Genomic DNA, 14,512 nt, shown 5'->3' with positions numbered 1-14,512 from the left:
TACTTATTCTATCAACACCTTAGTTTTAAACAAACCGATTTTTAAAAAATAAATTTAGGACTTTCAACTAATTGAAAATGATAAATGATTTCAATAAGTTGTTCACATGCTCAAAGTTGACTTTCACATGGCTATCCTTTTTTAATCAAATTCGCTTTCGAAATGCTTCATTTAAAATAGATGTTTTGGTTGTACATGTTTTTAATATTTTTTAAATTTATAGTTATTTTTTTTAATAATATCAATAATTTTTTTCAAATATAAACCAACCAAAGTTCTCAACATACAGAATCTTAATCTTGGTTGAGATAGATTAAAGTACAAGAATGAAGTAAAGAAAGACAAGTGAAAATGTTCCCAAATGCAGGAAGTCTTCACCGTGCATGTAACATAAATATGGATAAATTACATCCAAGATCACTAAATTAACAGTAAATTTATGTTTTAGTCACTTAACTTTAAAATGTTACAAAATGATCACTGTTATGGGAGGTGAATGGGATGCTATTCTTAATATTAAAAATCAACTTTTAATCAGCTTTATATGAGGATTGATATTGACGTTGCATGTAAGTTGGGAGCAGTCGAATCTGATTCCTTCACGCGTGGTGGAACAAATCTTTGGAACCTGCTGTAAGTAACAATTAGGCATCGCCATTGACGTTGCATTCCTTTTAAGTGTGTCGTATGACAGGTCCCTCCATCTGTTCCTTTCCTTTGATTCTCCTTTGATAATGGGGCATCTTATTCATTGATGGAAAAGTAGATATGCTGACTGATATTTCCTTACAGATGAGGAGGAGGATGAAAATAAAATAAAAATAATGGGAGTGAAATGGGTACTTTGGGCCCAAATCATACAGTTTTAGACAGCCTCATTTGAAACCGAAACTGAAGCTTCAAATTTGGGCTTTATAAAAGGAAAAACCACTCAATCATACCAGATTGGGCTGCAGATTTTGTGATCTTTCAATAAAAAAGAAATATATATATTCATGCAAATACTAGCAGTTTTTAGTGTTTTTTTCTTAGTATTTGGTACATTAATCACTTACAAAATTTTCATGTGCTTCATTTATATATTTACTAATTACTACATTTGTCATCATTCCAATCTTAAACTAATGTAACACATTTTCCCATTTTAGCTTTTATTCTTAAATACTTTTTAAAATGTTTATTTGACGTAATCCAAAACAGTGAAGTGAATTTCTTTGTGTGCATTTGACCAACGAAAATGAAAGGAGATTTAACATACATAATGTAAAGTACAAAATACAAGTTGCCATTCTTTTCATTTGATGAGGGAAAAAACTTCACTATTCGACTGTCTTCAATAAAGAGGCCACTCTTCTTGTCATCAGAAATGTATATGGACTTTACGTTGCTCCGCTCTTAATTGCTCAAGCTCTCGTTTCAAGCAATGTGAGGGAGAATTCACCTTTATCTGGTGCATGTCATGGAGTTGCCAAAGCTGATGTGGAAGCGATTTTAGTTCATGGCAACGACAGAGGGTGAACTCTTCAAGGCTGCCCATGGCTCCATCTCCCATCCTCCAAGTTTGGATAAAATTTCTTCCATTAAGAGAATCTCAATTGAGGAAATGAGTTGTCTGTCATTTCCAGCTTGGCCCCCCTAATGGATCTTGTTGCAGTCTCAGCACCTGGAGATGACCCAATTTCTCCAATGTTCTCATTACATCATCAGCAACTAGGTCGGTTCTCACCAAGGTTACCTTAACCAGTCTTGTTGGGAATGTCCCTGCTATTGGAAACACAGCACAATTGATAACCTTTTGTTTCTGAAGACACTCCAACTTGTAGAGGCATTGCAAGCATTTCTTTGTCTTCCCCATGTCCAAGCTATTTAAGGTCAACTTAATCAAGTTCAGAAACCTGTAATGAATGATGAGAGCTGCAGTTTCTCTATTAGGAGTTATTGCTGAAAGAGTTTGGAGATGTGGCAAACATCTGTCACAATTATCAGAACATTTAGGCAGCGTAGTTTGGTGAGGCACCGAAAGATGCCTCAGCTTTTGCATTTCCCAAATCCCACATTGCAAGCGTTTTACACAAGTATTTTTGATATCAAGTGTCTGTTGATCAGATAGGCTGCATAAAGAAGAAGGAAGACGTTTCAAGGAAGGATGATTTATTCTCAAATACTACAACACAAGTGAACCTTTTATGCTTCCACCAAGCTTAGTAACATACGTAGATCCTAGATCCAGCGCACTTGTTGGAGCAAGAGGCAGCAGCAGCAAGCTTCAGCAGAATGCTTGTGTAGCAAGTCTCGTGACTTGTAGAAGAAACAAAGCAGAAAACTCAAATGGATTTTGAAGCAAAACTAAAAATGGAGAGCATATGGATGAAAACTTGTTGAATTCATTCATTAAACTTCAAAAATGGCCCAAAGCCAATACATAAACAAGTTTACAATCTTGACAAAACAGTAGGTTGACCTAAACTTCACCTACTACCACTAATACACATGGTAACTTGTGCTAATTAGCTTGAACAAGTAAACAAAGCTGATTTATCAGCTCAATCAACATCAAAATTACATCAAGCATAAACCTAACATAGTTACAAAGCAACTAAGTTACATTACACTAACTTAAGATTACAAAATGAAACAAAACAGCTTGCTGACTAGGTAAACCAGCAGCTTCTGCATGTAGTGCCTTTGACAGTCTTGGTTACTGCATGCTGACCATAACTTCAATACTCCTCCTTGGTTAGCATGTTGCAAACTCCCATATTAGCTCTCAGGTGTTGAAACTTGGAAACACTTAGAGCTTTTGTTAAAATATCAGCAATTTGCTCTTCAGAACTGCAATGTATCAGCTTAACAACATGAGCTTGTTCCATTTCTCGAACTGCATGAAGTTTGATGTTGAAGTGCTTGGTCCTTCCATGAAAAACAGGATTCTTTGCAATAGCAACTGCTGATTGGTTGTCACACATTATCTCAGTTGCTTCCTTTTGTTCATGATTGATATCTTTCAAATTTTTCTAAGCCATATGGCTTGATTGACTGCTGCAGCAGCAGCCACATATTCTGCTTCTGCAGTCGATTGAGCCACTACTCCCTGCTTCTTTGAGCTCCAGCAAATCATAGCAGAGCCTATGTTAAATGCATAACCTGTAGTGCTCTTCATGTCATCCAAGGAACCAGCCCAATCACTGTCACAATATCCAACTAGCTTCAAGTTCTCAGCCTTGGTAAACTGCATTCCATAGGACAAAGTTCCTTTGATGTATCTTAGAACCCTTTTTGCAGCTCTAAAATGACTTTCATTTGAACAATGCATAAACCTCGAGAGTAGACTCACAGCATACATTATATCAGGTCTAGTAGCAGTCAAATACAACAAACATCCAACTAGACTTCGATAGGTTGTTTCACAAACCTTTTCATGCTTGTCTTGGCTCGAGAGTTTTTCTCCAACAGCAACTGGTGTGCTGGTTGCTTTGCAATTCTCCATTGAGAATTTGTTGAGAACCTTCATAGCAAAGGTCTTTTGACTTAGCCAAATCCCATTCTTAGCTTGGTTTACTTCCATGCCTAAGAAGTAAGACATCAATCCCAAGTCTGACATTTCAAAGTGCTGTTGCATTTTGACTTTAAAGCTGCTTAGCATCTCATGATCTCCTCCTGTCACCAGTAGGTCATCGACATATATTGAGACAATGAGCTGAGTTTCAGCACTAGTTGATTTAACATACAGAGTTGGCTCGCTAAGACTTCTTTCAAATCCTTGACTGGTCAGATAGCCATCTATTCTGCTATACCAGGCCCTTGGAGCCTGTTTCAAGCCATACAAGGCTTTGTTGAGCTTGTACACCATTTCTTCCTTGCCAGACACCTTGAAACCTTGAGGTTGCTCCACATAAATCTCCTCTTCAAGGAATCCATTCAGAAATGCTGATTTTACATCAAGTTGGTGTATCAGCCACTGTTTTTGTGCTGCTAAGGCAACTAGCAGTCTGATAGTGTCTAGCCTGGCCACTGGTGCAAAGGTTTCCAGGTAGTCTGACCCATACCTTTGACTGAAACCTTTCACAACCAATCTAGCCTTTAACTTGTTTAGGCTACCATCAGCATTGTTCTTTACTCGATAAACCCATTTGACACCAATAATCTTCCTGTTTGTTGGTTTATCAACCAGACTCCAGGTCTGATTCTTTTCAATCATTCTGATTTCTTCAATCATTGCTTGCTTCCAGTCCTCCTGGTTTTCTGCTTCTTCAAAGCAACTTGGTTCAACAGTAGCCACTTGTGCTCTTTCATAAACATCAGCCAGTGATCGAGTGCCTCTGATTGGAACATCATCTACATCCATTTCAGGTGTGTTTTCATCATTTTCAACTTGGTCCACTGCGAGATCTTCAGCCACTGCCTCTGGTTCAGCCTTCTCCCAATTCCAGTGTCCTTTTTCATTGAAAACAACATCCCTGCTAACCAATATCTTGTTTGTAGCAGGTTCTAGGATTCTGTAGCCCTTCTTAACCAAGCTATAGCCGATCAGGATCCCTGCTTGAGCTCTTTTATCTAGCTTGCTTCTCTTCTCAGCTGGAACTTGTGTGTAGCACAGACAACCAAAGGTTCTGAGATGAGCCAGTGATGGCTTAAACCCAAACCAGGCTTCAAATGGAGTCTTTTCAGCCAGAGCCTTGGTTGGGAGCCTGTTTTGGAGATAGACTGCTGTGTTAACAGCTTCAGCCCACAGAGTTTGGGCAAATTCTTCTCAACAGAAGACATCTTGCCATGTTCATCAAGCTTCTGTTTTTCCTTTCACTGACCCCATTCTGTTGGGGTGTATACACATTAGTCAACTGGTGTTTGATACCTGCTTCTTCACAGTAGGCTTGGAACTGAGCTGAGGTGTACTCAGTTCCATTATCTGACCTCACTGCTCTAAGTTTGCAACCAGACTCAGTTTCAACAGCAGCTTTATACTTCAGGAACACAGATGGAACTTCTGACTTCTGTTTTAGAAAATAAATCCAGCAGTATCTTGTTAAGTCATCAATAAATAAAATAAAGTACCTGCTTCCTTTGAAAGACTCAGTCTTCATTGGTCCACACACATCTGTATGCACAAGCTGGAGCTTCTCTGATGCTCTCCATGTTGTGCTTGTTGGAAATGGCAATCTTGCCAATTTTCCTTGCTGACATATCTCACAAACCTCATCATTCTTCACTGAATCGATGAAATTTTCTGCCAGACCTTCATTGACCATGCGGGCTATGGATTTGTAGTTTGCATGTCCAAGCCTCTGGTGCCAGAGTCTCGAGTCATCAGTGGAGGCTATGCAGGCTGAATGTGAGTCATTTGGCCAGTCTACTTCAAAACATTTATCAGTCATGGTGACTGTTATGAGATTTGATCCACTTGGATCAAAAATTTGACATTCTTTCTCCTTGAAAACAACTGAGTAACCTTTCTCAAGTAGTTGAGTTATACTGAGAAGGTTCCTATCAATTTCAGGTACCAAAAGTACATTTGAAATGATTTTGCCACCTGTGGAGGTATGGATCAGCACATCACCTCTTCCTTCAGCATTGATTAACTGACCATTTCCAATTTTTACTTTGGTTTTGCAGGTTCTATCCAGGGTTTTGAAGATAGTTGCATCTGGTGACATGTGGTTTGTGCACCCACTATCTAGAAGCCAGCCCTTTGAACCCTTTTTCAGATTTGCTGCACATGACACAGCAAAAACATGTTCTTCTTGATCACTGCTTTCTTCAGCTACTCGAGCTTCTGCCTTTTGTTGCTGAAATTGATTCTGTCTTGGTTTGCTTCTATTCTTGCAAACTTTTTCAGCATGGCCTTTTTTCTTGCAGTGTTGGCATACTGCATCTGGTCTAAACCAGCATCTATCTTCTGGATGACCAGCTCTTTTACAATGTCTGCAGAGTTGGTCACTGCTCCTAGCAGCATCAGGCTTAGGCCTGTTTTTCCAGAACTTTTTGCCTTTATGAGTTTTGATGCTCGAGGCTTCTTTGGCTTGAAAAGCCCCTTCCTGGTGCTCCTCTTGTCTGCTGGCTCTTCTTTGCTCTTGTGCATACAAGGCATTGATTAACTCAGTTAAGGAGATAGTTGTCAAGTCCCTTGAGTCTTCGAGGGATGAAATTTTGGCTTCATACCTCTCTGGTAGAGTGGACATGACTTTCTCAACCATTCTAGCTTCACTGAATTGCTCTCCTAGGAGCCTTATACTGTTTACAACAGCCATAATCCGATCTGAGTACTGCTTAACTGTTTCTTCCTCTTTCATTCTTAGATTTTCGAAATCTCTTCTCAAGTTGAGCAGCTGTTGTTGCCTTGTTTTCTCAGTCCCCTGAAATTCTTCTTTCAGCTTGTCCCAAGCCTCCTTTGGTGTTTCACAGGCCATGATCCTCATAAAGATCACATCTGTCACACAGTTCTGTATGCATGACATGGCCTTGTGCCTTTTTGTTCTTTCATCAGTGTGTTGCCTTATTTGAGCAACTGTTGGATTAGCTCGAAGAGGTGCTGGCTCAGCATCTGAGTTGACAACTTCCCATAGGTCGAATGCCTGCAGGTAAGTCCTCATCTTAACTGCCCAAATGTTGAAGCCCTCTCCATTGAAGACAGGTGGTGAAGCTGGTGAAAAACCTGATGATGCCATCGTTTTGATGTTGAACTACAACAGGTCCTCTAAGAATACGGCTCTAGATACCAATTGTTGGAGCAAGAGGCAGCAGCAGCAAGCTTCAGCAGAATGCTTGTGTAGCAAGTCTCGTGACTTGTAGAAGAAACAAAGCAGAAAACTCAAATGGATTTGAAGCAAAACTAAAAATGGAGAGCATATGGATGAAAACTTGTTGAATTCATTCATTAAACTTCAAAAATGGCCCAAAGCCAATACATAAACAAGTTTACAATCTTGACAAAACAGTAGGTTGACCTAAACTTCACCTACTACCACTAATACACATGGTAACTTGTGCTAATTAGCTTGAACAAGTAAACAAAGCTGATTTATCAGCTCAATCAACATCAAAATTACATCAAGCATAAACCTAACATAGTTACAAAGCAACTAAGTTACATTACACTAACTTAAGATTACAAAATGAAACAAAAACAGCTTGCTGACTAGGTAAACCAGCAGCTTCTGCATGTAGTGCCTTTGACAGTCTTGGTTACTGCATGCTGACCATAACTTCAATAGCACTAATATTTGGGAGATGATCGAATTTCAACGTAAATTCATCTGAATCAAGGCTACCGTTATTGTGGAAACATAGCAACGAGTGTAGGTGGGATAAATAATTCGGATCAGACAAAATGTATCTCAGCTCGTGGATGTGATCCTACCTTCATTTGAACATCAAGGAACCTTGTGCGTTCGCTTTTCGTAATGCGGAAGTTGCGCCAAAGTTTATGGATTTGGAATGTTTTAACACTCCGTCTGATCTTTTTCTGGCTACCTCGATCAAGCATAGATCAATCAGTTCATCCAAGTATCTCTCCGCAATTAGCTCGGCACTTGCTTCATTGTTTCCCTTTGCAAGTACCTCTGCTATCCAAAGGTTGATGATTTGCCTTGCAGGGATTTCACAATCACTAGGGTAAGCACCCAAATAGAGAAAGCATTCCTTAAGGTGATCGGTATGCTATCATTGTTCAAAGCTAATATACCAAAATATGGTGAACCATTTGTTTGGTTAAGGTATCAAGTGGGGTTGGTAAGTATATCTAACCAGCCAAAGAGACAATGGCAAGTGGGAGCTCATCACACTTGGCTGCAATTTGTTCACCAGATGTTCCGGGCAGCTTCCGTCTTTGAACACTAACTTCTCGAGGAGTTCCGACCTCTCCTTTCCACCCAGGGATTGGAGATGATGAGTACGAATAGGTGATGAGCTTGCTAGTAAAGCCACACCATTTGAGCAAGTAGTCAACAATACTCTGCTTCCATCTTGGTGGTCGGGGAAAACCTTATTCTTTTCAAATTCCTGCCACAGTTGAGCTTTCTCCACACCATCTATGACGACCAGATATCTCTTGCCTAGTAACAACTTCCTCAGCTTCTCGGCCAACTTCACATCATCCAGCTTCAATGTCTCCTCCCCAACAGACATTAGATTCTCAAGGAGACCCAACAACAGCTCCCTCATTCTATATTTGCTAGGCACAAAAATCCATGCCCGATTCTTGAACTTTTGCTCACTGGTCTGATAAATCGCTTTAGCTAAAGTGGTCTTGCCTACACCAGCCATCCCTACAACTGAAACTTGGCCTTTTGTTAAGCAGCATCTCACTCACTCGTTTCGTTGCATCGCCAGATCCCACCCCGTTTTCCACTTCCTCCACTTCCCTTCTATGCCTCTCTAACTAATTTTCCGTGTTTAAGTTGCTCTCTTATGCTTGGCGCTCAACGCAATACTTGTTTTTGTAGCCATCGATTTCTTCCATCCTCTTCTTGATCGATTTTACTTTTGTGGCTACCTCCCTAGGCATTCCGGCATGAGGCAAACCATAATACATCTTGGCTGCCCAGTTCCTCCGCTTGTGGAGACCATATTTAGTTTCAAATGTGTCGACGATATCCTTTTCCTCGAGCGCTAAATCTTGGATCTGGCTCAGCCATTCCTTCACCATGCTATCGTCCATAAATCTGTCGTAACATGTTCGGAGGTGCTTGTCAACGAACTGCAACTCAGCATGAAGTAAGCGCACCATTATCCCTGGCTTCCGAAATCAACTTAGCTTCTTGTTTAACTAGTGGGGTCACTGTCTGTAAAAGAAAAGTTATTAGAGGAAAGGGGTCCATCCTTTCTATTTCCTTTTACTCACACAAAAACTAATTTGCCTTGTTATTTTGGCAACTCGACCTTCCTCCCCTATTTTTATAGAACAGCCATCGTCTACGTCTATGCCCAACTTAGTAAGAGACACAGCAACAAGTCAACAACAACCGCGTGACGAGCTTCCTTGTGCTCATGTATGCTGTAATAACAATATTTAAATTAAGTCAACCCCTGCCATTAGCTTCAATTTAAGTTTTATTATCATTACAACTATGGTTATGATTTTTCAACTTTACCAAACAAAGAGACAAAGAAATTTACTTTTTCTTTCAAATTCTTCATCTTTCTTATCATATGACTTCCTCTTCTTCTACCTTCATTTTTTTTCATCTTCTATCAAGTAAAACCTCGTATACTTGAAATCATCACTAGAACAACAACATTTTACTGAAATCTTCAGCAGCTTTTAGGTCCGATAATATTAGATTGATTAGAAATCATTTGGGTTGGGTCGACTATTTATTAAAACCTTTTATATATATTATTTCAATCATAGGAGGTTGGGATGGAGTTTGTTTGAGATTACTTTTAATTAATAAATATTTTTTATAATCAAAATATTTTTCATACTTGTTTTACGAATTAATATTTTCAGGGCTTATAGTTATTTCTTTCAACAATTTTATTTACATGATTTGGATTTGAATTTTTTTCCTCATCACTTGTTGATGTAATTAATAAATTTTATTTATTCGAAATATAAGCATCTTCAGATGACAAACCCATTAAACACGAAGTATAGTGATGCTATAAAGACTAGACAATGAAGAAGTCAAGAAATAAAGAAAGACCTGTGGAAGTCTCCTTTACTCTTTGCAGAATTAATTGCATGGTAAAGTTGAAATTAATACATGTAATAACATGTTTTTATTAATTATTATTACTTGTCTGTTTGCATTTTCTTTTGAGATTACAAATGTTGGGGGTTCAGATTTCACAATGAAATCAAAGTTCTGCATTGTAAAAGTAAATTGTGAGATTTTCTTTTCCTTTCTTTTTTTCCCTGCTATATTTCATCACATAAAAAGGAGCTTTGGATCTGGCTCCGGATTTTCGGCTCCAAAAAGCATGATGGGGGTATAATTAATATGGATATGGATATGGATATGGATATGGATATTGAAATCATACTTGAATGAATATGAGTATTTATAAATATATTTCTAGAATGTGAAATGAAAAACTAAAAGAGAGGCTAACATAAAATAAAAGGAAATGGTTAAATGTTTAACAAAAATTTTACATGTATACCAGATGTTTACCCCAAAAAAATAATAATAAAAGCAGAAATTTAGGAAGGTCAATTGACACAACTTTTCTCATGGCTCAAATTTCTATCAGATCATAATACTAAGCAAAACACCATTGCTCGTTCCCCACTCCATCTGGATCACATAGCAGCAATGCTTCAAATTCTTCATGCTAAGAGTTAGCCGCTTCCGGATTTAAGTGTATTACTCAACCTACAATGATGACCAATAAATTAATTTCCTTTAGGAGTTACAGAGGATGATCAAATAGGTTCACAGATCCCTTACTTTGATGATGAACGACTCGATGTGCATAAACAAATGACTCAGCATTCTACCACTTAAAAGATGATTTGTTCAAGGAGTTGATAGATTTACTTTAAAACTAGTTTCTATTGTTGAAAGATGCATAGAACACGGGCATAAATCACTTTGAAGTTCTTACTTATAAATACATGCAATGAATCTCATCATCGCATAGGCTGCAAGGCAATTTTGCCAAGTATATTCAAGGATAACATGAATTACATGTGAGACATGAAACTTACCAATCCAAGCCTTCAAAAAGACCTTCCCCTTTTATTGCTGAAGTTTTAAAAATAGCCCATTGTCGGTTTTTTATCTTGTGTAACTCCAAAGACTCTGTAACTGCAGCGTCATCAAGTGCACCTGGAAGATCCTGTATACACCAAGAATGTGCACATGATCAGCTCTTGCGCAATGCCAATTGGCTAAAATAAGATGAAGAAAAAAGTTTCACGATACTTGAACAAGAAAAAGGAAATGTACCAACCTGCTTATTTGCAAAAATAAGAACTGCTGCTCCTCTCAGCTCCTCTTCCTGTAAAAGATTCACACTTGAAACTTGTCCAGAAGAAGCATTAATGAAATACATAAAACCAGCATTGACAAATGAAGTAGGATATTGTAAACACCAAGTAAGCGCTGTTGGTTAAAGACATATAAACAAGTCATCATCACATTCTAGGGAGCAGAAAGAAGATTTTCATGTAGCATTCTTTCTTTTTATCAAACTTCTAAAATACAAATGTTACTACAGTGGACCATGAGATCAATGTTACCGCCTGCAAAGTAATCTATATATCATCTTCAATGCATGGAATATTTACAAGATATACCATAGCAAGGTTTTAGGAAGTTTTTAAGAAAGAGGAAAACTAGTAAAATACATCTTGATGGGTTTACCTCCAAGATTGCATGAAATTCTTCTTTAGCTATCACCAGCCTATCTGTGTCACTTGAGTCAACAACATAGATTATAGCCTGAGTATTTGGAAAGTAGCATCTCCAATATGGCCTGTAGAGCAAAATGAAATAAGAAACTAGGCTGGTCTATACTAGAAGCACCGTTTTATTGAATATGGGAACAAAATATGAACCATATACTAAAATTGAATAGGATGATTAATCTTTTCGCCTGTCATGAACACACGAAAGCATAGATGTAAACTTTTATTTTATTTCAACACTTTTAGACATTGAGATAACCTGGAATAACGCTAATAAATTAAATCCCAAGTCCTAATTATAAAAGTGGTACAAACAGTGGCATCCCATGAATACAACATTGAAATGCTATGACAGACTCAAAGTTAGTTTGTTCTAAAGGTAAAAAGAAAACGGAAAATCACTTATTAGCCATGGGATTGTTAATAACAATAGTTATAAAATCTAGGCTCATATTCCTGGTTTCCCTAAAACACAGAGTGAATAAGATAGTCTAATTTGTGGCTTTTTCAAGAAGTTCATTTTTAGCAATAATGCAAAAAAAAAAAAAAATCCTAGTTATATCCAGTCACAAAATACCTTCTTTTTTTTTTTGTTGAAAATCCATAAAATACCCTTGAAAGTCTATGAACTAACTTTGAAAAAACTTACAACCAATGGATTAAAATGATCCTTTATTAAGCAGACACCTTAACTATAAGAAGTTTGGCATGAACTGAATAAAGACATACACCTCTTTTACAACTTAAAAGAACTTACGGATGTCATATAAGTTTGAGAGCAAAAACTGTTAGCTTAATTAAATTTCTAAGCGGCCAGATGCAGACTCATAAAGACAAACTTTACATAGAGCTTCTAGAAACCAAACATCTTATTTCGAAGTTGCCACTGGCCAGCAGAATATTAGCAAATAATGAAGGAATATAAAAACAAAGAATGTTTGTGAAAGTTACCTGATACTTGTCTGTCCACCTGCATGAGTAAATAAAGATGTTATCAAGACAAGAAATTGACATCACTTGTGTTAAAATATTAAAGCTCCAAATGATAAAAGAAAGCAAAATTGCAGAACAAGGTATTAAATTAATACATTTCAGTCTAATACTAAAGCATTAAAATTCCACAACTTAATACTATTAGTTTTGACAAAGTTCAGTGGCTTTGAATAACAGCAAACTTGGAATCAGAAAAGAACCTTAAGTTTGCAGAAATAGCTTTTGGATTGGCAGCTAGAGACAGAATATCCCATATAATATCATATTTCATCCAGTAACGGAAAAGTAAAGCTTTGATGATAAAGAGTGATCAGTGGTGTAAATTTGCTTAAAGCTGCTACTATGATGGTTTTACGGAAGAAATACCAAGAACAGATATATAAAGATATCGACAAGAGGCAAAAGAATCACGTAAGTTGTGGATTAAAGCTACTTTATGCAGTTGAGATTTACAATAACAGGCATTATCTCAAGCCTTTGATATAAGAAATTATGAACTTCGCCATCTCTTTACCTTCAAACAATCAAATCGATAAGAAAATATTATCAAACTTTTAAGGACATTACTATAAAAAATCTACTATACATGTTAAAGATCCAGATCAAGAAGGAGTGATCGGCATACCTAAATCCCACACTTGAAATTTGATGTTATTGTACTGCACTGTTTCGACATTAAATCCAATTGCTGCACCATCAAGAACAAAGTAAATAAAATAACAATTCTTAAACATAAAGAGAAACCCATTGATCTTCTTAATTGCAAATATTAACTTACTTCTCCCTTATACATCGAAATGCTAAATAATTCCCTTTAAAACAAACAAAATTGAAAAAAAAAAGAAAAAAACGAAGACTAACTTGGAATTGTCGAGACAACTTCACCCATCTGGAGTCGATCTGCAACCAAAACCATGAAATTATTAAAAAAAAGAAAATGGAAAATGCCCATTTAATAAAACCCAATATAAAAGTCACTTAAAACATAATAAGGAAGCGATATAATACAGAGAATGGTGGTTTGCCAGCATTGTCAAGGCCGAGAACAAGGATCCGAGCCTCCCTGTTTCCAAACAGATTAGAGAACATTTTTGTAAACAGTATACCCATATCGTTAAATATAGAAAATAGGTCTCTCAGTGCATGAAATTTGGATCCGATCTGCAAAGCAGCACCCCTTCTTTTTCCTCCCTGTACAAAGGAGAGGGCCTGCTTGCAAGAAGAGTTGAGATCCCGAGTGCGGTGAAATTGAAAACTCGAGAAATAGACAGGGGGAATAATTGCAAAGACTGTAAATTCTTCTCTCTTTTTTGGCGCTTTTCTAATTTATTTCCTGGGAATCGATCGAAATGGAGACAATAAGGAGCGAAGCAACAAAGAAGATGGAAAAAATGGGGTACTATACTATGCGGTGATGGAACTGGTGCATCAAATAGATGATTGGGCCACGTCATTTCTTTTTGGGAATTCATCGTAGTTTGTAAGTTACTGACGCGGTTACAGCTAGACTGCAGTCCTTGAAATTTGGGAGGGAAATATAACGGCTGCGGTTGGGCAATATTAGGGTTAAAGTACTTGAGAGATCCTTGTATTATAGAACTGAATCAAATTAGTCCCTCTACTATTAAAAGGAATCAAATAAGTCCAAATTGCAATGGATCTAACATTTATTGTATAAAAAAAGTCTTAAAAAATATTTTTTTCAATTGCAGTTCAATTCCAAATAAAAGATTCCATTTATAAAATTATAAAAACTTTAAAATTATTAATTCTGTTAAACAATAAATGATATTTTTTAAACATAAAATGTTAACTTCATTCTGATTTGACTTTATTTAGTTCTTTTGAATAATACAAAGACTTATTGATTCATTTAGTAGTAAAAAGGTTAATTTAATTAGTTTCCCATAATACAAGGATCTTTCACATACATTTGCCGTATTATTAGTTACAACCGTTATTTTTAAATAATATATCTCCATGAAATGAAAAACAACCATGAATCCTTTATGTGAGGTTAATCTATCTTTTACGTATATAGCTTATTTATACTAGAAATTCCATCACACGTATATTTGTGTGGAAACCATAGATTTAAAGTATAAAGATATGTTTAAAAATAATACACAATCAACAATGAAATATATTGTTTGAAATATGTACGGTATT

At 36.8% G+C, this 14,512-nt stretch overlaps 2 protein-coding genes and 1 pseudogene across 2 annotated transcripts; all 3 read right to left on the bottom strand.

Moving 5' to 3' along the window:
* Positions 1 to 1,249: 1,249 nt before the first annotated feature.
* LOC121217416 (uncharacterized) lies at positions 1,250 to 2,224 on the bottom strand. The gene has a single exon (XM_041092985.1). It carries the CDS (start codon positions 2,039 to 2,041, stop codon positions 1,616 to 1,618), a length of 426 nt encoding a protein of 141 aa, XP_040948919.1. The 5' UTR covers positions 2,042 to 2,224; the 3' UTR covers positions 1,250 to 1,615.
* Positions 2,225 to 7,179: 4,955 nt separating this feature from the next.
* LOC121217980 (putative disease resistance RPP13-like protein 2) lies at positions 7,180 to 8,910 on the bottom strand (annotated as a pseudogene).
* A 1,116-nt stretch (positions 8,911 to 10,026) lies between these two features.
* Positions 10,027 to 13,474, bottom strand: LOC107907472 (ADP-ribosylation factor 1). Its single transcript, XM_016834870.2, is given in 9 exon segments — positions 10,027 to 10,313; positions 10,649 to 10,779; positions 10,894 to 10,941; positions 11,307 to 11,418; positions 12,302 to 12,320; positions 12,969 to 13,031; positions 13,205 to 13,243; positions 13,352 to 13,366; positions 13,369 to 13,474. Coding segments are annotated over 9 exon segments (546 nt in total). The 5' UTR covers positions 13,454 to 13,474; the 3' UTR covers positions 10,027 to 10,279.
* Positions 13,475 to 14,512: the final 1,038 nt, after the last annotated feature.

Source organism: Gossypium hirsutum, chromosome D05 (genome assembly GCF_007990345.1).
Source record: "Gossypium hirsutum isolate 1008001.06 chromosome D05, Gossypium_hirsutum_v2.1, whole genome shotgun sequence".
Classification (NCBI taxonomy): domain Eukaryota; kingdom Viridiplantae; phylum Streptophyta; class Magnoliopsida; order Malvales; family Malvaceae; genus Gossypium; species Gossypium hirsutum.
This window is presented reverse-complemented; position numbering and strand designations above follow the sequence as displayed.